The sequence below is a fragment of the Conger conger genome, chromosome 12, assembly GCF_963514075.1.
Source record: "Conger conger chromosome 12, fConCon1.1, whole genome shotgun sequence".
NCBI lineage: Eukaryota > Metazoa > Chordata > Actinopteri > Anguilliformes > Congridae > Conger > Conger conger.
Window position 1 is genome coordinate 37,323,759 of NC_083771.1, and position 24,943 is coordinate 37,348,701.

Sequence of the window (24,943 nt, forward strand, 5' to 3'; positions counted from 1 at the left end):
TCCCTAACACAAGTACTTGCTTATCAGAGCCATGCAGGGCGTAAGTAGCCCTTGTGTTAATACCCTTATCTCACACATGTCAGGCAGCTAATATTAAAACTATAAATCCTTCTTTCTGATCTCTTGTTTGTTTTGCTTTGGCAGAACTACGTTTACTTCCTCCATGAAGTTAGTCAGAAGGTCTTAGGCAGTATAGTTGAGTTTGGCTAAGGCATGGATTTTGCCAATGTTGTCAACTCTATTGACATTCAACATTATGATGATATAAATCTTAAGGTCTGAGCTTACCTCATATATTTGGCTGGAGCATTTATTTGTTTTAATATTAAGAGCTATCAAGCTGTCGCCAACATCAAGATTGCAGCATTGCAAGAACAGTCTTTTAATGTGGTGATACTGCTCTAGTTGGCCCGATATTTTTAACTCCCAATAAACGTTTCCTCTGCTACTCCGGTGACTCTTTAAAGGCTTACAAAAGCATGGATGGCTACAAGTGGACAAAGGCTGAATTTGTTATGAATGTCCAATGGTGGTGTAATCCTTCTGAAAACTGCATTCCTGGGAGTGTCACTTGACATTGGTAATGGAAAGTGTCAAAACAAGGGCCCTGTCCGACAAGCTTGATTTCAATGTTAGTGCTACTAAAAACTCTATATTCAGTTAAGCCTAGGTTAAACCTGGGTCATTGATGTAAAAATCAACATTTACCTGTTTCTAAAAACCGTTAAAGGAGTGTTATACAGTATATGTAAAGCTAATATTACAATAAACAGCCGTTTTTTGTCTCACAATATTGACATCCACAGTTTCTCAGTGTCTCTAAATCACAGTACTGACATCCAAAGTGTCTGAGTTTAAATATATGTATCTAACGCACAGTAGTGACACCCACAGTGTCATTGTCTCTGACTCATAGAACCCACATCCAGTCCTGCCGTGAAATAAATGGATTATATTACTTCTATTGGCGGCACGGATGGTGCAGTGGGTAGCACTGCCGCCTCACAGCAAGGAGGTCCTGGGTTCGAATCCCCGTCGGCCAGGGCCTCTCTGTGCGGAGTTTGCATGTTCTCCCCGTGTCTGCGTGGGTTTCCTCCGGGTACTCCGGTTTCCTCCCACAGTCCAAAGACATGCAGGTTAGGCTGATTGGAGAGTCTAAATTGCCCGTAGGTGTGAGTGTGTGAGTGAATGGTGCGTGTGCCCTGCGATGGACTGGCGACCTGTCCAGGGTGTATTCCTGCCTTTCGCCCAATGTATGCTGGGATAGGCTCCAGCCCCCCTGCGACCCTGATCAGGATAAGCGGGTTCAGATAATGGATGGATGGATGGATATTACTTCTATTAAAAATGTAAATGTACATAATTAACCATATTAATATGAGATGTTTAATTTAGTACTGATGTATGTGAATAGCAGTTAATGAACTCATTGTTCACTGTTCACTCTTTCTTTTATAGGTCAATCCGTGCCACCAAGCCTTCTGAGCATGCTGTCATTTTAGCTGTGGTTCCACAAATGTAAGTGTCTCACAGCCCTGCTGTACACTCAATACAACACTAGGGACATCATCTGGAGCTCTGCGTTGTCCTCAAAAACAAAAACAACAAAGTGTTGGAGATATTTAATTTGTCTTAATTTGTAGTTCTATACTGTGCCTATACAGTATAGAACTGTATAGACAGTGACCACTTTATTAGGCATTTATTAGACTTATTTCTTTGGACTTCTTTGGACTTCTGCTGCTGTAGCCCATCCACTTCAAGGTTTGATATGCTTCTTCCTCATACCACTTTTGTAACATGCGGTTATTTGAGTTACTTTCATCTTCTTGTCAGCTTCAACCAGTCTGGAAATTCTCCTCTGACCTCTCATTAAAAAGGTGTTTTTGCCCACAGAGCTGTGGCCCACTGGATGTTTTTTGTTTTCCGCACCATTCTCTGTAAACTATAGAGACTGTTGTGCATGAAAATCCCAGGAAATCTGAAGTTTCTGAGATTCTCAAAACACCCTGTCTGGCATTAACAATCATTCTACGGTCACTGTGCAATAGAATCACATTTATTCTCCATTCCGATGTTTAGGCTGAACAATAACTGAACATCATGACCATCTGCTTTTATGTATTGAGTTGCTGATTGGCTGATTAGATATTTGCATTAAAAAGCTGATATACATGTCTACCTAATAAAGTTGTAAATTGAGTGTAGTGTATACACACGCACATCTGCATGTCTATATAAATACACACACACACACCTGCATGTCCATATACTGTTAATACACACACACACACACACACACCTGCATGTCCATATACTGTTAATACACATGCGTCTATACCCATGAATCCTAGTCATCAGTTATTGAACACCATAATCCTGACCCTCAGCTCATACACTACATCTTTCTTTGCAGAACATACATAACACCTAGAAAAGGTCACATTATGAAACTCACTCAGGTATCACTCTCTGATCTGTGAGTTGCGTCCTCAGGGATCTGTCAGCACCTTCTTGCTTATGTTTTGTGATTCCCCCACTGCAAATCAGGGGGGGAGTTATTGTATGTCTTCTTTTCTGTAACATTATAGAATTTTTTTTTTTTTAAGTTGATCGCAAAAAATATATATATACCATGACCAACACTGCCTTAGGCATTGCCTTGAGATACTGTAGGCATTACATGAGAAGCAAAACTCACAAAGACATAGCAGTCCTCCCAGATGTCCTCCAACATCTCTGATGTTGTATCTTTTTTGTGTGTGTGATTAGCCCACAGGATCAGGAAGAGCCCTCGGTCCTGCCTCTTCTTAACGCAGGGTTCAGCAGGGTATGTACGCTTAACCTCGTCCTCCCTCCTCCTCACATTCAAGCCTGGCTCAACCTTCTCAATCACCTCCTGGGAAGACCCTGCCTGTCAGCCCGCTCATACGTGATTGGCCGTCGCACCATGAGGCGCTGTGGGCTAAAATTATTGCGGCTTTTGGAGTTCTCTCCATCCTTTCTATCCATCTTCCTATGTCCTAGCTAGCCTAATCACTCCTTCAAGCAGGACAGAGTATTAAGGCAGTAGCCACCCCATAGTCCTGCAATATCACTCATGTGCTGTCATAGTTAAAGGGGTCTCCTCCTGCGATAAGCACTCATTAGATATAATGCAGTGTGCCTGCTCGTTTAAAGGCATAACCTTAGGCCTAAAAGACAATAAAGTAGATTAACTTTAACATTACTATTAAAATTATACGGAGCTTGGTATTTTCATCATGGAAACATGCTTGCCTGTTTAATGAATAATACTGTAGATGAGCTTGATATTGTTTGCTAAACCGGAGGTCTCTGCGCAGAACTGATGTAAAGGACCCTTAAGGATAACACTGAGTACGCAGCAGGAACAGAGTAAATACCTGCTGGGTGCTAGATTGTTTACCTTTTATACTGTAATGCTGCTGCTAATCAATGCTAAATTCTGAGATTTTTGATATGCTTGATTTTGACTGTGTTCCGGTGCCGTGGTCGGCTACACGTAGCGAGAGCTCAGCACATGAACCAGTGCCATGTTTACTAACACAGTCATGTCAACGCTGGGTCAAGGACCAAACAGGTCATTTACAGTGCCGCTGTAGCCTTTATCATTTTTATCTTTCTGCTGTTCCCGATGTTTGGCGTCAGGTTGCTTTTGTTGAAATTCTTGTCACACCTCCTTTATCCTGCATCTGTCTGCTCTTGTGTAATAGCTGTTTGTCCCTTTTTTGTTTAATATAGTTAATATAGCACATTAATTAATAAATTATTGGTACAGATAATATTCTCAATAGCAGTGCATTTTTATTGCACCACTTATGTATGTCCCTCACTCATGACAACATTGATTTTAGCTATGAAATTGAATCCCATTTGCAACTGATGGAATAGAATGTCCTGGCCATATCTGACATCACCTCCATTGTGATGAAATCTAAACAAGACAAAATGATGTGTCTTGTTTAGATTTACTTTGCAAACCCAAAGGAGATGTTCCATTTCATTCATCAAATATTTTTCAGTATTTTATGTTTGTAGTTGGCCTACTAATAATGCTATTACTGGCCAAGGCATCCTCAACACCAGTGGTTTGGTTGAAGGGTTATTTTGGATGTTTTTTTATAGTGCTCTTCTGTTCTTACATCAGACTTACTGTATATAAGGATTGCAAGTTATGACAACAATAATGATATGTTAAAAAAACAATAATAATGACAATAATATAATTAGTACAGCCTTGAAATGATGTGGTTTGTAATCACTGCTTTAGGTTTTTGTTATTGTATGGAAGATTGATAGACTCTCTCGCATTGCCTTTCCATGTATTTATTATTCATTATGCCATTGTAATAAGATTCATCATTAGAAATGTAAGCCTTTTAAAATGTTATCATTATCCTGACTGTATCACCTACACAAAGGACTTTTTTTCTGTCCTCGCCAGCACATTTGGGGTATGAAATTTGATAGCATTATCCCCCTGTCCTTGATGTGTTATCTTGTCTTTCAGAGATTTGTGGAGAACAGCACTGTCTCTGCCTGCTACAATGAGCTCATCCAGATTGAGCATGGGGAAGTACGCTCACAGTTCAAACTGAGGTACGGCAACCTCGACCATATCAGCAACTCCAACCATATCAGAAACCCAAACCATATCAGCAATCCCAACCACATAACCACATCAGAAACCCCAACCATATCAGAAACCCAACCATATCAGCAACCCCAACCATATAACCATATCAGAAACCCCAACCACATAACCACATCAGAAACCCCAACCATATCAGCAACCCCAACCACATAACCACATCAGAAACCCCAACCATATCAGAAACCCCAACCATATCAGAAACCCCAACCATATCAGAAACCCAACCACATAACCACATCAGAAACCCCAACCATATCAGAAACCCCAACCATATCAGAAACCCAACCATATCAGCAACCCCAACCATATAACCATATCAGAAACCCCAACCATATCAGCAACTCCAACCATATCAGAAACCCCAACCATATCAGCAACTCCAACCATATCAGAAACCCCAACCATATCAGCAACTCCAACCATATCAGCAACTCCAACCATATCAGCAACTCCAACCATATCAGAAACCCCAACCATATCAGCAACTCCAACCATATCAGAAACCCCAACCATATCAGCAACTCCAACCATATCAGCAACTCCAACCATATCAGAAACCCCAACCATATCAGCAACTCCAACCATATCAGAAACCCCAACCCCAACCTCTCCGGGACATGAATATTGGGAAGAGCATGGGGAAGGCTGCTAATTGTGCTGAGGTGCTTTCTACATTGAGTTGGGCTGCAGCTATAGTGGAACAGCAGCTCTCATTCTCAGACAAACACATTTTAAAGCATCTACAGCCTTCATTTGTTGTAAGTAAACTTCATTTTTATTGCGGATATTGCAAATATTCTGTACATTGTAATAGCATATAATAGCAAGACGTACAGTGACAAAGACGGGGTCCTTTTGTGCAGTCAGTCCTTCAGTCCCCATCAATTTGTTGAAGGCTGTGTCCATTGTGTTCTGATGTCGTTCAGGGCCTGTAACTCCGTGTTCACAGCACTGGAGCACTGCCAGGAGGCAGTGGAGATCACCAGTGAAGACCATGTCATCCAGGTAAACACAAAGACAGTTATGAGGGCCCAGGGCCTCAGTGATAGATCGGTTATGGACTCTAGCGGTCAGATCAGCTCCTCGCCCATTTCAACCATAATTAAATGAAGGACATCATGGCAAGCAGTAATTCTGCTTAGAACTGATTAAATCAAGGTCCTAAATCAATCATTTGAGGTGGGGCCAATCTGTGTTTTCTGTTTCTATGGAAAAACTGCATAACAATTCCTGTAACAATTGTAGTCAGTCCATTTGCAGTGAATATAACCAACCTGTCTGTGTAATCAAGATACATCTATGATAAAGTAATTTTTGTAAGTAATTTATATATCTAACCAAGCACAATATCTACAGTACTGCATTTAAATGAAGGATTTCACAATTAGCAGATTACTCAAGTGATTTAAGAATGTGAAACAATCAATCAGCAGCTAGCCTAATAAAACTATATAGGTACTAATGTGCTAAACATACATTTTCTCAAGTGTTAGGCAACCTAACAGATGAACCATAGGTATTTATCAAATCAAACAATATATTGCTGCTGTTTCGAAGATCAGGTGATGCATGTCTTGGTCTCGGCTCATGTGTCCTTGTGCGACAGTATGTGAACCCTGCCTTTGAGAAGATGATGGGGTACCACAAAGGAGAGCTCATTGGCAAAGAGCTGATGGAATTGCCGAAGAGTGACAAAAACAGAGCCGACCTCCTGGACACAATCAACACCTGCATAAGGAAAGGCAAGGTGAGCGGGACAACACGGGTGAAGGAGATGTGTCTCCACCCTGATTCTCTGGGTATTTAGTTTGGCTTGATGGTCTAAACAGCTTTGACGCAAGCAATGTATAGGTAAGACCAGCTCAATACTAGTTCTGCTGATTAATAAGTAATGCAAGTGCACATCATTTTTTGCAGGGATCTCGGATTCGTTACAGTGTCAGTGCAGATGCGATTGTGATTGTTTGGGTAGCATCCTGTCCGTGCGCGTGTGACAGTGCCGTTTCCTCTCCAGGAGTGGCAGGGCATTTACTATGCGAGGCGGAAGTGTGGAGACAGCATACAGCAGCATGTTAAAATCACCCCCGTCATCGGCCAAGGAGGGTAAGGCCTCACGCCGTCCACAGTCCTGTAAAGGCCATTCTTTATGATCGCTGTGGGATAAATGCCGAGTAACAGTCACATGCCAGTGAAAATCCACAAGAGGTAACCCTCTTTATCAGACCCAGATTGTTTGATATGTCAGCACTTCAGCTAATCCAGTACCTTCACTCTTTAGTATTTCTTCCCAAAGAGACTGAAATAATTCAGATGCCTTTGAACTCTGTTGTTTGTAGATTGAGGCAGAGGTCACCATGTGTTTACTCCTGTTCTGCTCGTTTTAGGAAAATCCGACATTTTGTGTCAATCAAGAGACCACACAGTGACAACAATAAACAGGTGAGGCGATGTGCGGCTTATTATTGTGCCAAACTCCTGCCAGCTGCTGATTGTGATGGCTGTGAAAAGCTCTGCCTGATGCTGTCTCTCTTTGAATGATTAACCTTGAATATATTTGACACACAGTGCAAAAACCACATAAGTTCATATTTGCATACTTGATTTACAAGTCACACGCAGAGCAGACATTCCTGGGCGGTGTTCATAAATTGGTTGCCATGTTGGTACAAACAGTTTTGACATCTTGATAAACCCTCCAGATTGCCTTCAGACATAGTTTCACAGGGTTGCAAACATTTTTAAGTAGATTGCATATTCAGTCTCCTTATGTCGTAACATTGCTTGAATACAGTCCTGGTATAATTAATTATCAGTCAAGTCAAGCAGCCAGTGTCATAGTGTCAATGCCCACATACATTCAAAATGTCTCAAAATGTATAATGCTGTCATGGATTCGAATATATTTTAATGCCAACAACTTTTAAAAAGTGATGTCAAAGATTAAATCAGTTAATAATTGAATCTCCAAGTAGTTACAGCCCAGACTGTATATAAATCAATTCACATAAACTTTTAAACTTTTGCAGGCAACAGTATTCAAATTTGCATAGTGTACTGTATATGTTCACTTGTGTATATCCAATGCTATAAAATAAATTAAATGATACCAATAGTGCTTTTAATTTTGCATTTTGACATTTCAAAAATCAGCAGCTCCACTTCTTGTTACACTGGTTCACTGATCATTCTGGTCTGTTATGCAGCAGAGCACGTGGATTGAGTCAGGCTCAGAGCTAGCCTGCTGATAAAGAAGCAGAAGCCCAGTTAAGGCTGCGTAAGGCAGCCTGCCAGGGACCCAGGCTATTTTTACAAGTGTAAAGCTGAGTAGTGGCCAGTAATAGAACTCTGCTGCTTTCATCTAGTGTGCTGAAGGTGAATTGAATCAGCCCTGTTCATTTTTGCAGTTAGACAGATGGCGTTCTCTTCACTGATTCTTTGTATTATGTGCACCCACCTCTTTGAAGAACATTATTTGCCTTCGAGGAACAGTGACAGGCTGGCATCTTGATCCATGCTATTGTGCCTTTATGTGATTCAGAATGATGTCCTGTACTTGTCCTGTTCATTCCCTTTCCACAAAATGGGGAGATATGAGTGAAAATGTTATAGTATGTATGACAGTGACCGTACAGGACATTGACGACAGGTCTGGTCACTTAAGCAGCCTTACTCCACTACTTGAAGCAACAGAACATTGACCTAGTAAAATGTGATGTGTGCCTGTGATTAATTGAGAGCTTTGAAGCTTTCTCTAATAAAAGAGTAGCATGCATTACAACAGTGGTATGCAGGAGAGCTCCTCTGAACACACAACGAGTCAGATTTGAATAGGCTGCAGCAGCAGAAGACCAATAAGTCAAAGAAATAAGTCTATAAAAAATAAGCAATACATACCTAATAAAGTGCTCACCGAGTGCATATACATGTTAAATTATATACAGGATATATTGTAGCTATAGTCAATTCTAACCTCACCTCAGACATTTCAGCAGGATATAAGTATTTGTCATTTGTGCAGGGATATTTCTGGGTGCACTAGGTATAGCACCACAGAGGATGGGTTGAAAACAGAAATCTTCACAGGCAGACGTCACAAGACGACCCACTTTCTCACAGAGGGATCATACTGTGCTCTGCCATTCTCATACTCCACTATCCACCATAAATAATACAGAACAGTCTCCTACCCTTCTTGTGTAGAATAAAGCCTGATTTTCTGTTAATTGAAGATGATCCTCTGCAAACCGAGCATTTGAATGTCCCGAGCCTTTAAGCCAGCTAAGTTAGATTTTTATTACCAAAGGAACACACAAACATTTCAAGGTAAACACAATCTGTGGCACAGAAGACTCCTGCGTTTGACCCTGTGCTGATTGCTCTAAATGAGTGATTACTGTGCCTTAGCTCTGGGGCAGGAGCCAGCTTAATGCTCCTGATGGGCCTGATAGGGCCTGGTAGAGCGGACTGTCGATCTGTCGGGAAAGTGCCTCTCATTACCAGGAGTGCCCAGCTGAGAGAGACCCCTATGGGGGGGTGTGGACAGGAGATAATCCCACGCTGGTGTGAGCCACCATTAATGAGATTAGAGATTACATCTGCGCAATCTCCTCAAAAGATCAGGTGTCTCCTTCCTCCAGCCGCTCTGGTAATGCGAGCTGTGGGGTATCACGTTCCCTGCAGGCTGTGTTGTAAGGTGACGAGCGGTGCTGCTTGTATGGCTGAAATCTGCTGCTGAAGAACCCAGTGCGCAGGGCGGGCAGGGCAGAGGTTCTGCTGGATGTTCTTTTTATAATGCGTTCTGTCGAAAGCACAGCGCATTCATGGTGAAATGTTCAGAGTTAAATCAACTCTTCCGGAGTGTATTTGAGCCCACTCTCTGTTGCTGCATTTAATGTATCCCCAGACCGTGCAGATTTCAATACACAAACGATTTAGAGTAGCATGTGTAAATTTCATACTCCTTTGAAGAATATGTGTGTAGAACATTGTTTTTCTGTTTTCACGGGAAGGGACTGTGCGTTTTCCCAAACGACCATACTCTGAGTTGACCGCAGGGGTACGAGGCGACGGTAAACGCCTGAGAGTGTGATGATGACAGTGTGTCGTGAACAGCAGATGCCAACCAGCTTCATGTCTTTCCAGGTGCACAAGATCGGCCGGGATGAAAGATACAGTGGAGAAAATTCCCAATCAGGTACCAGAGAGATTCCACTGAATGTGTCTGAATACTGAGATGTGATTATGTCAGTAATAACATTTGTGCATGGCCGTAATAACATTTGTCATGTGTTATGTAAACATTAAAATATGAATTCCAGGATTTAGTGGCTTGTATGGTATATAGGTTATTGTTTTCACGTAACAGTGCAATGTTCTAAAGATTCTCAAATCAGCTTTACAGAGCGGAATCATTTTTCTATATGCTTTCATCATTGGCTGGATGCTGCATTTCTTTTTTCGCAGAATGCCAATCCCTGCGTCACAAGGACCGGAGGAAAGAGTCGGTTGACATCAGATCCATCAGCTCCCGGAGCAGCGATGGTACGGCCCTCTCTGGCTCCTCTCAGGGCCCGGGGAGGAGGACTGCTGGCAGTAATCGCTCCTGTTGGGAAGGGGGGACGCAGCGTCACGGGCGGGGGGGAGTGAGTCAGACACGTCAGGGCTGTAATTCAGCAGCGCAGGCTTCCGAGACGCGCTGAACGCTGATGACATCATCAGCCCCCCTCTGACGCAGCCAGAGCTATTTTAAGGATATGCTCTCTCTTTCTCTCTCTCTCTCCTCTCTCTCTCCACAATTTTCCATTAATCTTTGTGTTCTTCATTGTTTTTTTTCTTTTTATTCATGCAAAGGGCTATTTTCCTATTTTCCAGCTCCAAGTTTACAGAACCGCAGGTACTCTTCAGTGGCCAGGATCCATTCAATGACAATAGAAGCACCAATCACAAAGGTAAGGCCCTGTCGCTCTGAGAAGCAGACTCATTTCTGTACCCCACCGTCCCTATAATCACCGGCCATCTCTGCCGCTCCCGTCGTAATTGCCTTCCTTCCCGTTATTTAGCTCTGCTTCCCAGGCACGAGCGCAGGGCTTGTGGCTCCGTGGCACACGCAGGGGGGAAAGAGGCCGTCTGTTGCAGGGCAGATGCTGCCCCCTGGGTGTTTGTGTGCCGTGCACGGGAGAGGGGAAAATCTGCTTTTGTGATGCGCGCCCCGCAGGTCATAAACATCATCAACGCGGCCCAGGAGAGCAGTCCGGTGACGGTGGCCGAGGCGCTGGACCGCGTTCTGGAGATCCTGAGAACCACCGAGCTGTACTCACCCCAGCTGGCCTCCAAAGAGGATGACCCCCACACCAACGACCTTGTGGGGGGGCTGATGAGCGTGAGTGCCTCAGGCTCCACCTCAGAGAAGGCCTCTAAAATGTGGAGTTTGTAACTCTAACATATTGTTATAGTATAGACTCCATATGTTTATTTCTATATTAGGCTTTCTTTATATGTTTTGTTATTGAAATTAAAAGTTTGAAGGCCCACACACATCAGCACTCTCTTCCTGGTGTTAGTATCTAAAAGACCCATAAAACGTTTGCAAAGAGCAGTGACGTAGTCCATAAACTCCTGTGGTCAGCTCTCTGTGTTGGACAGTGGACATGGACAGTGGTGGAAGTGTAGCTTGTGGTGTGGAGCAAAATAACCGGTAAATAACTAACTGACAACTAACTAACTCATTTAGAAGGTAAACAGGGTTCTCAGATGGTATCGAAAGGCTTTTGGTTCGGCCTCAAAGAGGAAGAATACGTGGGCTCAGAGGTTTATATTTAGCGATGTCATCTAATTATAATTATGCAAAAACATATGTCACATGGGAAAAAAATTTTGAAACAGCTTGGGAAAATGACTCTTAAAATATGCATACTTAGACCAAAATGGATTTTACTGGAATCATTATGGAGCACAAATCAAAAGCTCCAAGATGATATGAAAAGCTCAAAAACTATGCACGTGAGCCTTTAAAAGGCTTTTGATATGGCTGCCATTTTGCTAACACCTAGCTGAGGGTGTTTCGCAGTATTGCAAGATGGAGAGGTGCCGTACTGTGGAATGTGGAAAAACACGCTATGCATCAAAATAAATGCATAACAAGTGCGGATTGTGATGTACGAGCGTTTCTGACCATCAGCTTGAATCGCTGGTCGTGACTAAGAGTGACTGCTGTGTAAGCTCTGCATGCCCTCATTAGTCAGAGAGGACACCTTTGATGAGATGATTTAATCTCTTCATTTTCCTGCTCAAGATCTCCATTTGATGCCCAGTATACTTGAATACATGCTTCCGTGTACAAAATAGACGGCGATATCCTGTTCAAAAAGTTTTTTTTATTTGAACGTTCACATTGAGAAAACTGTAAAATGTACATTTTTTCAGCACTACATCGAGGGTGAGAGTGTTCAGTAAGAATTTAAAATTTTCATGGAAAACAAAGCAGCAATCCATCATTGAGTCTTACCTTGATACAGATTCAGATTAATCTGACATTTAACACCTATTACTTACATTGGAAGTGGAGTCTGCAGTTAGACATACCCGTGAACTGTCCAATAACTTTGAGTGGGCATTGTTCCAGTGTAATGTGACAATCACACCTTGGGCTGGATTAGCATAAGAAAATGAATAAAGCACCCATATTGGTTGATCATCTGGTTTATACCCTACAGTAGTGTACATCTAGTAGTTATAAAAAGGGGTGTGGCCTGAGATAAATGTAAAACTAGTCATCTTTCAGATGTCATGCTTTTCAGCATATAGGTGAAAATCCTTTATAAACATACCTTTTTTTACAGGATGGTTTACGGCGCCTCTCTGGGAACGAATACGTCTTCTCAAAAAGTAAGAATCGATGCAAGCACATCTTAGTTTCTCTAAAAGGCAGAATGTGGGTTTCCTTTGTGACGACGAAATGCCAGTGTAAAGATTTGCACGCACTGTGTACTATTGCAGTAGTTCCATTTTCGATCTCCATGTAACTGTATTATACTTAGCACTGTGCTGGCCTAATGTCTCATCAGCTGTGAACAGAGTTCCTACTGAAAATATGACACATGCATGTGTGGTCATTCTGCAGGGTCCCTTTTCCACATTTGCAAGGAATAGATACATTCCTCTTCTGCAGTAATGTGATTTAAGCTCCTTATGTGATTTCATCAATTACAGACTGGGAAGGCAGTATTAATAATTGCATAATCTCATAACATTCATTCATGTCATGATTCTCAGAAGGCAAACCACTTAAACTCCTTAGTGTTCTGTTCCATTAGGGAGGTGTGCCTCTTTTTCTCAGAAAAGTCTATTTTTTACGTGTTCCATTGTGCCCGTCCCCTGTCCGCTGTGTGCCTGTCCACAGATATCTCCCAGTGTCAGCTGGCCATGCCCGTCACGCTTAACGACATCCCGCCCTCCATCGCCGAAATGCTGGACGGGGAGGACCACTGGGAGTTTAACATCCTGGAGCTGGAGGCCGCTACCCACAAGAGGTGAGGCCCGGAGGGAGGGGAGGAGAGGTGAGGGTGGAAGAATGAGAAAGAAGAGAGAGAAGGAGAGGAGTAAGAGGGCAGAAGAGTGAGAGAAGGAGAGGAGTGAGAAGGCAGAAGAGTGAGAGAAGGAGAGGAGTGAGAGGAGTAAGAGGTCAGAAGAGAGAAAGAAGAGAGAAGGAGAGGAGTAAGAAGGCAGAAGAGAGAGAAGGAGAGGAGTGAGAGGGCAGAAGTGAGGCAGGGAGTCATAGACAGTGTGAGATGTGGGGAAAGAGAAAGAAAAAGGCAGGGAGATGTAGAGAGAGTGGAGAATGGGAGATGTAGGGCAGAGTGGAAGAGTATGAGACATTTTCATTTATATTTTAAACTTTAAAAAATTGATCACGCTAGATTTGCTTTTTGTTGCTATTGTGTATTTGCTTTGGTTTTCTGTACATGTCATCTGGCGCCATTAACATATTAGTAGCAAATACTTGCTTATTTGAGATAGGAGAGAGAGAGGAAGTGAGAGAGAGATTGAGATCAATTTTGTTGAGTGATTCAGGGTGATGGAGAGATGTGGATCAGAGAGACAATGGAAAAGTATTATTACTGAGGTTTGAAGCTGCCTGAAGGAAAGGCAACTGAATCAATCCACTGTAACACTCAGGTCCTGTTGAAATGTGCCTTGATGGTTTACAGTGTCACTGTAAGTCTTACATTGTGTGTTCCCAGGCCCTTAACCTACCTCGGTTTGAAAATCTTCACCCGTTTCGGCATGTGCGAGTTCCTGAACTGCACAGAGGCCATGTTGCGGTCCTGGCTTCAGGTCATTGAGGCCAATTACCACTCCTCCAACTCCTACCACAACTCCACACACGCCGCTGATGTTCTTCATGCTACCGCCTACTTCCTCCGCAAGGAGAGGGTCAAGGTATACACCCGAAATCCTCGTAAAAACCCACTTCTGTGGACTGTACTGGTACCGATACTGATGCTATGTCAGTATCTCTGATAGCTACTTTAGACCGAACATCTGGAAATTAGATTGCCTACAAGTATTTTCTGGTGATACGTTATACATGGTCTGTTCCTATTCATTTGGAGACAGCTGTTTGCAGTGCTTTATGTGACGGCTGAGATGTTCGTAATACCAGTTAACAAGGAGGACGAAACTCCTGTTCCTTTTCAACAGTGTGCAGGAACAGGAAATGATGTGGTTACCAAAGCCTGCTTTGGTCATTTGTTGAAAAAAAAATGTTCCAGCCAAAGCTAGTAATGTACAAATATCCATCGTTAATTCAATTTGGACAGGATTTTGAGACAGATGAGTGGGATAATGTTCAGCGAGTTTGTCAACAAGCGTGTGAGCGATTCAGAATGTGAATTCACATCACCCTGTCAGGGCTTCTTTTAAAGCAGTTGACTCATTCGCTGTGCATTATCCCTTACACTGTTCCCTTACTGAAGCCTTCAGCTGTGCATTGTGGGTAACAGCTCCTGTGAGGTGACCAGTAAGCGCTGTGTCCGTCTGTCCCTCGTGGCGCAGGGCAGTCTGGACCAGCTGGACGAGGCAGCGGCGCTGATAGCGGCCACGGTGCACGACGTGGACCACCCGGGCCGCACCAACTCCTTCCTGTGCAACGCGGGCAGCGAGCTGGCCATCCTGTACAACGACACGGCCGTGCTGGAGAGCCACCACACAGCCCTGGCCTTTCAGCTCACCGTGCGCGACAGCAAGTGCAACATCTTCAAGAACTTGGAGAGGTCACTGCCCTCACCCTGCCATAAACCTGCACCCTACTGCAGTGGTCCCCTGACCTGCCCTCGGGTGTAGTCCCAGCGGGATACTGGTCTTTTACGTTCCGTATCAAGCACACCACATAGAACGAGTCACGGGATGAATCCATTGTATCAGGTGTGCTTGAGGTGGAACACATCAAATACCTGGATCTGGTTGGGGTACTAGAGGAGAGGTATGGTACATACCTGCTGTACATTGACTGTGTGGATGGCTTCATTACAGTTATCCAAAGCCACTTACAGTTGATTAGCAATGTAAGGTTAAGGGCCTTGTGGAATTGATTGTGGCTACGCCAGGGATCAAACCACCGACCTTGCTGGTCCCAGTCATGTACCTTAACCACTACAACAATTTTCAGCAAAGTACCAATAGAAATGCAAAATTACACTTTTTAAGTTACAGTTGTATAACTGATTGTGTATATCTGCATTGTTCCATAACCAAATTACTATTTGTTTTATTGTGGTTGGAGGTAATCATATAATAATGACAAATGTATGCATATAATCAAATTATTAATTAGTTATTCATTCATTATTAATCAGTTAATTTGTCTTTTTTCTCAAATCAAAGGGATTAGGGATGTCTGTTTAATTGTTCTGTGTAAAATACCTTATTTGAAATGCTGCTTTCTGGTTCTGATGTTTGGACGGTGAGCTGTGTGTGATGGACAGTGATATGGCGTGTACTGACCCTGGGCCAGGCAGGGCTGTGATGTCTGGTGTGAGTGTGTCTGACCTGGCCAGACAGGGCAGTGATGTCTGGTGTGAGTGTGTCTGACCTAGCCTGGCAGGGCTGTGATGTCTGGTGTGAGTGTGTCTGACCTGGCCCCTCCTGCTCCTCTGCCCGTCTTCAGGACTCAGTTCCGCACCCTGAGGCAGTCCATCATTGACATGGTGTTGGCCACGGAGATGACTCGCCACTTTGAGCACGTCAACAAGTTTGTCAACAGCGTCAACAAGCCAATGACAGCCATGGAGGAGTCCAGCTCCAACGTAAGCTCCCGCCTCCCCCATCAATCCCTGCGTGTCCTTTACTGAACCCCTCTGTCTGCAGGAGAGAGACTGCAGAGGAGAGTAGCGTATGTTTCATTTCGCCCACTCAGGCCCTGTGTCTGATTATTGTGAGAATATAAGAAATTCCCTGTGTGTGATTAGTGTGAGAGTATAAGATATCCCCTGTGTGTGATGAGTGTGAGAGTATAAGATATCCCCTGTGTGTGATTAGTGTGGGAGTATAAGATATCCCCTGTGTGTGATGAGTGTGAGAGTATAAGATATCCCCTGTGTGTGATGAGTGTGAGAGTATAAAATATCCCCTGTGTGTGATGAGTGTGAGAGTATAAGATATCCCCTGTGTGTGATGAGTGTGAGAGTATAAGATATCCCCTGTGTGTGATGAGTGTGAGAGTATAAGATATCCCCTGTGTGTGATGAGTGTGAGAGTATAAGATATCCCCTGTGTGTGATGAGTGTGAGAGTATAAGATATCCCCTGTGTGTGATGAGTGTGAGAGTATAAGATATCCCCTGTGTGTGATGAGTGTGAGAGTATAAGATATCTCCTGTGTGTGATGAGTGTGAGAGTATAAGATATCCCCTGTGTGTGATGAGTGTGTGATTAGTGTGAGAGTATAAGATATCCCCTGTGTGTGATGAGTGTGAGAGTATAAGATATCCCCTGTGTGTGATGAGTGTGTGATGAGTGTGAGAGTATAAGATATCCCCTGTGTGTGATGAGTGTGAGAGTATAAGATAACCCCTCTGTGTGATGAGTGTGTGATTAGTGTGAGAGTATAAGATATCCCCTGTGTGTGATGAGTGTGTGATGAGTGTGAGAGTATAAGATATCCCCTGTGTGTGATGAGTGTGAGAGTATAAGATATCCCCTGTGTGTGATGAGTGTGTGATTAGTGTGAGAGTATAAGATATCCCCTCTGTGTGATGAGTGTGTGATGAGTGTGAGAGTATAACCCGTGTCTTTGTGATTGACAGAGTGAAGGCAGTGACTGTGAGGGTCAAGCCAGCATCAGGAACTCCCCAGAGAACCGTCTTCTCATCAAGCGCATGATGATCAAGTGCGCAGACGTGGCTAACCCCTGCCGCCCCATGGAGCTCTGCATCGAGTGGGCAGGGCGCATCTCTGAGGAGTACTTCGCCCAGGTAACAGGCCCGAGTGGAAACACCTTCATTAGCACTGTTACTTAGTACATACTCTTATTAGTACTGTTATTAGTACGACTGAACAATTTCACCTGCTAAGAGAAAACCTGCTATCTTATGAACCGCAATCTGGCACAGAGTAAACAGATGCTATCATGGGGCTTCACACTTATGTCAGTTCACTTTGTATGTCATGGTAATGTAATTTGTTGCATCAATGTTGACAAAACACACCATATGCCTATTTGTAGTTATTTATATAACCTCTTATGAATGCTTATGTAGTACTTATGAATGTGCTATGTAGTGGTTATCAAGGCACTATGTAGCAGTCTTCAAATACAGTGCTACCGTATACAAATTATTATATAAATCACATTAATACCGATATTAAATGTTAAAGTTAGATCCACTTTGTCTGCCCATTTCCCTACACAGAAAGTTCTCAGTACCTCAGCAGATGCATAGCACTTTGCATTTGTAGTGGGGACTTGCTTAACCGGATTTTGATAACAGAAATTCCCTCCAAAGCAAGCACAGACACTAATAATGTTGGCCTCTTGATGATGTCATAAGGGGTGTGTTGTTGCATCATTTCTGCCAGCCTATTGGAGCTGTTCACATTCATCACTCCTGACCTTAAAATCTGCGTGCTCAGCATCTCTCATCAGCAGTGAGATCGCATGTGAGCTAATGGGCGTGTGCAGAGGGCATTTACAGCACTGGAGAAAGTCCTGTACGATATTTTGGGCTTATGACTGCTCCGATGGTCTCCCACCAGCTCATCTCATTTGGTGTGGCTGAGTGCTGCAGGCATCAATCCTGCAAACAAGCGGGTGTCCATCATTGATTCTGTGTGTATTATGTGCATTGGTATGTCTGTGCATTTGTGTATGGGTGTGTGCATCTGTGTACTTGTGGATGCTTATGTGTGTATGTAATGGTAAGTGCATTTATACTGTAGAGCTGTGTGTGTGTGTGTGTGTGTGTGTGTGCGTGTGCATACATGTGTGTATGTGCGTTTATGTATGTTTGTGTGTGTGTGTGTGCGTGTGTGTGTGCAAGCGTACATGCTCATTTCTGTGTTTGTGTGCATGTGAGTTTGTGTGTATGTGCGTGTGTGTGTGTGTGTGCAAGCGTACATGCTCATTTCTGTGTTTGTGTGCATGTGAATTTGTGTGTATGTGCGTGTGTGTGTGTGTGTGCAAGCGTACATGCTCATTTCTGTGTTTGTGTGCATGTGAGTTTGTGTGTATGTGTGTGTGTGTGTGTGTGTGTGTGTGTGTGTGTGCAAGCATACATGCTCATTTCTGTGTTTGTGTGCATGTGAGTTTCCGTGAATGCCTATGTGAATGCCTATGTGAGTGCTTGTGTGTGTGTTTGTGTGTGTGTGTGTGAGTGTTTATGTGAACCTCTGTGTGTGGGAGCGGAAGTATGGTAATGCAGGGAAAAGGGACCTCAGATCCCCAGTCGAGAGCTTCTGCTGCACCCCTGAGCATTGTACATACACAGCTGTGTCACCCTCCAGAAAGCCTGTCCTGGCCAAATACCCGTCATCTAATGCAGTGCATGTGTGTGTGTGTGTGTGTACGTGTGTACGTGTGTTTGTGCATGTTTGTGTGCATGTGCGTGCGTGTGTGTGTGTGTGTGCGTGCGTGCGTGTGTGTTTGTGTGCATGTGCACGTGTGCATGTATGTGTGTGTGTGTGTGTGTGTGTGTGTGTGTGTGCACGTGTGCGTGTGTGTGTGTGTGTGTGTACGTGTGTACGTGTGTTTGTGCATGTTTGTGTGCATGTGCATGTGCGTGTGTGTGTGCGTGCGTGCGTGCGTGCGTGTGTGTTTGTGTGCATGTGCACGTGTGCATGTGTGTGCGTGTATGTGTGTGTGTGTGTGTGTGTGTGCACGTGTGTTATGTGTGTATTACAGACTGATGAAGAGAAGAGGCAGGGTCTGCCGGTGGTCATGCCTGTCTTTGACCGGAACACCTGCAGCATTCCCAAGTCTCAGATCTCCTTCATTGACTACTTCATCACGGACATGTTTGACGCCTGGGATGGTAATCAGCACTATTCCTCTAAATACATCCGAGAGGCTTGTATGTACTGTACACATGTTCTGTGTAAACACAACATAACTCACATCAAAGCTAGGACTTAAAAGACAGTGCCATCGGTAGCCTGGTTTGTTTTATTTTGGTTAGAAATCATCATATGATAAATTATTTTTGTTTGTTTGCCAAACACTTAATTGGTTGCATGACCTATTTGCGTGAGAATGCTTAGAAAACGAAACACAATCCCCCCAGTGACCTAGATCACATTTGAAGAGGGGGGCTTTATGTTTTCAAGAAAGCTAGGGATGTGTCCAAAAATCTTGAGTCCAAAAATCAGTGCCTACCCATTGAGTTTTTTATTTCAGAATTGTTTTAATAAAAACCGAGGTGTCAGACTCTGTGCATCAGACAGACACAGTGCCCTAAGAGCATTCACTATAAACCAAAACCAGAGCAAGCATACGATTAACTGCAGTGCCAGTGTAGTGAGACATTGTGGAGCTGTGGAGGGAAGGGAGGGGGGACAAAGGGTAGAGGGGAGGTTGGGATCCTACTTTCCCATGCCTGCTAGCTGAGCTGTGTATCTCTAAATGAGGTGAATTTGTTTGGAACAGCCGTGCGCGCTGGCCTGGGGGAGACTCGCGCCCTTTCCCACCACGTTCAGTCCCGGGAACAAACGTGTTTACTGTCAGCAGCGTGCTGATGTCATGGAAAGTTTAAAAAACACAGGCGAGCGGGGACCGGAGGCCCCAGCGGGGTCGGGAACCAATGGGCAGGATCCCACCGCCACCGAGTTTAATTCCAGAGGTCGCGCAGGGGTCAGGCTTATGCGGGGAATGCTGGGCGGGTTCTCCAGGAGTCAGCCGCATCGTGAAAACAGAGGGCAGGGAGCACAAAGGATGAGATTATTGCGCTGAGCCGGGAGAGCGTGCAGAGGGACCCAGTACCGCCTCCTTCTGCAGTGCTGCCTGTAAAGCAGCCAACCATGAAACACGTACGCTACACACACAGGAAACATGTCTGGACTGTTACAGAACACACAGGAAACATGTCTGCACTGTTACAGAACACACACAGGAACCATGTCTGCACTGTTACAGAACACACACAGGAAACATGTCTGTACTGTTACAGAACGCACACAGGAAACATGTCTGCACTGTTACAGAACACACAGGAAACATGTCTGGACTGTTACAGAACACACACAGGAAACACGTCTGCACTGTTACAGAACACACAGGAAACATGTCTGCACTGTTACAGAACACACAGGAAACATGTCTGGACTGTTACAGAACACACACAGGAAACATGTCTGCACTGTTACAGAACAGACAGGAAACATGTCTGGACTGTTACAGAACACACACAGGAAACATGTCTGCACTGTTACAGAACACACAGGAAACATGTCTGCACTGTTACAGAACACACACAGGAACCATGTCTGGACTGTTACAGAACACACACAGGAAACATGTCTGCACTGTTACAGAACACACACAGGAAACATTTCTGCACTGTTACAGAACACACACAGGAACCATGTCTGGACTGTTACAGAACACACAGGAAACATGTCTGCACTGTTACAGAACACACAGGAAACATGTCTGGACTGTTACAGAACACACACAGGAAACATGTCTGCACTGTTACAGAACACACAGGAAACACGACTGCACTGTTACAGAACACACAGGAAACACGTCTGCACTGTTACAGAACACACAGGAAACACATCTGCACTGTTACAGAACACACAGGAAACGCGTCTGCACTGTTACAGCAGAGGTGGGGTAGTAACGTATGTCATGGTCCACCACTCCCTTACTTGTTTCATAGTGCTGTATTCACCTGTAACCGTCCAGTTGGGAATGGACCTGCAGCTTAATTTACTGCAGTCACGTGTCTCCTGGATGCTTTATAGAGACAGGGTCAAGCAGAGACTATGCAGAAAGGGTGGTTGATAGCAGCTGGAATTCTAAAGATATCGCTGACAATGAAAAGGCCCTGTGGGGTCGGAGCCCTGCTCCCAGCCTGGAGGCGGTCTGACAGGCCTCTTCCAGCAGCTGGCAGCACTGCAGAGGTGCTCATTTCACATTTCTCTCTGCTAATGACTCTTTCACCCTCATATTTTAAAGACAGGGAATCCAGCAGAGTTTCTCACAGTTCTGCTCTGCACTGGCGTGTGACCCAGCTGTTTTCCCTGTTACTGACTTGAAATAGCACAAAGCAGCAATCAATCACACTTGTTGGCCATGCTCGCATTTAGCACATTTGTGATACTGTCTTGTAGCATTGGATATTTGCTGGTGTACTTGAAGACTGTTTGTCTCCTAGATAGCTAAAGCCCATGATCACCTTGAGCTCCAACAGCTACTGCTGTGTGTGCGTTTGTGTGTACAGCTTACTGGTGTGTGTGCACCTGTGTGTGTGCACTGTGCGTTGGTGTGCCTTCCTGTATCAATCTCCATTGTCTTTTCCAGCCTTTGCCAGTCTGCCCGGATTGATGGAGCACCTTTCAGAGAACTACAAGTACTGGAAGGGTCTGGATGAGATGAAGTGCAAGAGCTTAAGACCCCCCCCACCCCCCTGACCCATGCCCCCTGTAGCCAAAGGGGGTCCATGAATGTAGCCCGACACTCTTTTTAACCTCCCCACTGTGATACAACAATATGTCCGCCAAACACTGGCCTCAAACCAGGAACTGGAGGCCATGATTGAGGCCGAAAACCAAGAGGAAGAGCCCCTTGGACCGTCTCTCTTGACAATCTTTCCCGGTTTAAAGGGTGAATATGCTCAACTCGCACTTTACTAGAAGGAGAGTTCTCTATCTTTGCAGTTTTTTGTGTTTTTTTTTTACCATTATTATTTAGCACCGTATTAATATCTTGACAGAGGGAGACGAAAAACAATGGTCCGCTGCATCAGTTTCCTACAACTTAACCTGTTTCTTCAAAGAGGAAAAAATACTATGGGTAGAATACTTCTACCAGAATGGGACATCTGGAAAGACATGGTACAACACAACAACATAACTCAAGATCACACCTGAGCATTCATTTTGAAAGCTTCAATTCCCTCTTTTAATTTTTACTAAGCCAGCTTGAAGTATTTCATTTATACGGACACTAATAAGCCATTCTGGTGAGTTATGCTCTGTGGTTATTGCCAAAATCTGAGCAGTAAGAGCTCTTTTGTTTAGTATACTGCTGCAGCTAACTACTGTGATCTTAAATTACTGTAATATACATCAGAATACGAGAGCTCCCTCATAACCTTCTGATAGCATAGTTTCTGAGAAGTCTATTAATGGGACTAGCACTTATGAACAAATGAAAAACCCAGCCCAGCTCTCTGAGGTCTTTGATTTTTCAGTTTTTATGTATATTTTTTATTGAGGTTGTTTTAAAGCAGACTTTGTTCATTGTGCATTGTACAGGCCCAAACTGCTTTATCCAATGGGTTGATTCTGTTGTACTGCAGAATGGTTTCTCTCATACTTTTGATATTCAGCAGTTGTTTTTCATAACACTTAATTTCATAACACTTGATTTTTGTTTTGTTCATTTTGACAATCCATAAGTAACAAGAAAGAAGAAGCGCCCTTGAAGAATGTTAGTGGCGGGTAAGGATGGTGCTGCTTTGTGGGGTGATGTAGTCAGGCAGACAGAAATGCACTTACATGTTTGTGTTGCAGCTGGAACCTGTGGCTGCCCTATTGTCCTTAAACCATATTCTTTCCAATCTTGCAAATCTTGTGGACCAGTGGAAGACCTGGCAGTATTGCCACTGTTTGTATTTACGATTAGCAATTGATATAAATTACCTTGTCAAATGAAATTGACTGAATATTAATAATAATTAATAGCTATATTGTAATTTATAATTTTCTGTTTCATTCAAAAGTATTTAAACAACACAAGAGTGCTTAAATTATGAATGTATTTTTTTAAAGTATGTTTTGTTCATAAAGGCATATTCAGAAATGTTGTTCATAGGTTAAGAGATATATATCAAAGGGCACTAGCTTGCACCCGAACATACAAAACTTAAACTTAGTTGTACCATAATCTATTGAATATCATGTTGGTGCTTTATCAAGATTGTATTCTGGTGAATACAAAGCCAGTAAGTATTTAACTATTTAGTCATAAGTCTATATTCAATACTGTAGCCCCTTATTTTGCTGTACCAAGCTTTCCAGGCTGGCTGATAAGAGACTTCCTAAAAAATGAATTTCATGCTTTTCTTGGGTAACTTCTACAGAATCATAAAAAGTTGATTTTTAAATAATCTAAAAAGATGCAGGATACGCTCTGTTTTCCCATTTATTATTATTATAATTATTATTATAATTATTATTATTATTATTATTATTATTATTATTATGAGTTATTATTATGAATTATTATTATGAATTATTATTATGAATTATTATTAATTATTATTAAGTATTATAATAATAATAATAATAATAATAATAATAATTAATAATACATACATATTTAGGTTTACTTTGCACAAATGAATGTGGAATAAGGAGACTAGAAAGTAATTTGTTTCAGGAAACAGAAGAGGCTCCAATTTGTGCTCCAATGATTTCCTGCTGTGAAAAATCACTGTGTGCGGTGCTGTATCCCAGTATACCCATGTTGTTATTATTGGTATTTTGTTGGGGGACAGGAACCAAGAATGCTTCAGTACAGCCTTGTTCAGACTAAAACTTGGAAATTGGTTCTGCACTGAGCTGAGAAATTTCACCCAGAAATGTTCTTTTTGCATTCCTTTATCCAGTCACTTTTATTGCATTTGAAATGAGTTCTACACAGGAGAAATGCCAACATGCTTTGGCTGTTTGCCTTTTTCAGTGCATTCAAGGACACATTTACAAAGTTTGGGTATCCATTAAAGGCAACCTAATAATGTGTATTTACATAACACCCCAGCGCAGTCCCATCAGGGCTAAGCGTACAGTAGATTCAGATGCTCTGAGTTAAGGTTTGCTTAACAGCAGGGGTGCACAGCAAGGACTCATCTGTTTCAGGATTCTGTGGCAACTTCTGCTCTTAATTATTTAATTAGCTCAATCTTGTCTAAATCTGATATGTTTATACGCACCAGCTACAGTCACAGACTGCTGGTGTATCCTAAAGATTTTACTGATCCAGTACATGAGTGAACTAGTGTAGTTTATAGAGTGGTCAGAAAACTAAATTAAGGAAACTGGTTGGAACAAAAACCAGCGTGTAAATCGGCCCTCCAGGACTGAAGTTGTCCTCCCCCGCTTTACCGGTTAAGGCATCTCCATACTCCACTGCTGCTCCAGCCTGCCAACACGTGCTGCATCAATCTCACATTTTCTCTTGACCTACTATCTCCATGTCTAGCAACAGGACTGTTTCTTTTCCAATCAACTGTTGAGAAGGTAAAATTAATAGACCAATGTCTCCACCCAGTGGTAGATGTAGGTAAAACCAATGGCAAGTGTGCTGGAGGCTAAGAGTAAGTGATCTGTGAAAAGGCATTTGCAGATACTAGTGTACTTTACAATGCAAGATTGTTTTGTTTTTTTCAAGTATACATCTCTATTGAGTGTGGGGCACTCTTTTGAGCATTGCGACTGCAGTATCTGATTGTTCTACTAATTTTCAGAAACCAGTTCTCAGATACTTCAATTTTATTTACCTGGTTATTCTTTGGTTTCTTATTTCCATGCATGAAGATGGGAATAAACCATG

The 24,943-nt window shown here is 43.1% G+C and overlaps 1 protein-coding gene across 1 annotated transcript in view; it reads left to right on the top strand.

The window, feature by feature from the left end:
* Positions 1–23,515, top strand: part of pde8b (phosphodiesterase 8B) — a 52,755-nt gene extending 29,240 nt beyond the window's left edge. Inside the window, exons 4-22 of the mRNA XM_061262648.1 lie at positions 1,459–1,518; positions 2,773–2,830; positions 4,532–4,620; positions 5,602–5,680; positions 6,282–6,422; positions 6,690–6,778; positions 7,060–7,114; positions 9,818–9,869; positions 10,139–10,216; positions 10,547–10,623; positions 10,890–11,054; positions 12,514–12,559; positions 13,074–13,203; positions 13,915–14,113; positions 14,729–14,946; positions 15,840–15,978; positions 16,977–17,144; positions 19,070–19,199; positions 21,689–23,515. Coding sequence (XP_061118632.1) covers positions 1,459–1,518; positions 2,773–2,830; positions 4,532–4,620; positions 5,602–5,680; positions 6,282–6,422; positions 6,690–6,778; positions 7,060–7,114; positions 9,818–9,869; positions 10,139–10,216; positions 10,547–10,623; positions 10,890–11,054; positions 12,514–12,559; positions 13,074–13,203; positions 13,915–14,113; positions 14,729–14,946; positions 15,840–15,978; positions 16,977–17,144; positions 19,070–19,199; positions 21,689–21,798 — 2,083 coding nt within the window. The 3' untranslated portion in view covers positions 21,799–23,515. The remainder of the gene's footprint in view (positions 1–1,458; positions 1,519–2,772; positions 2,831–4,531; positions 4,621–5,601; positions 5,681–6,281; positions 6,423–6,689; positions 6,779–7,059; positions 7,115–9,817; positions 9,870–10,138; positions 10,217–10,546; positions 10,624–10,889; positions 11,055–12,513; positions 12,560–13,073; positions 13,204–13,914; positions 14,114–14,728; positions 14,947–15,839; positions 15,979–16,976; positions 17,145–19,069; positions 19,200–21,688) is intronic.
* Positions 23,516–24,943: the final 1,428 nt, after the last annotated feature.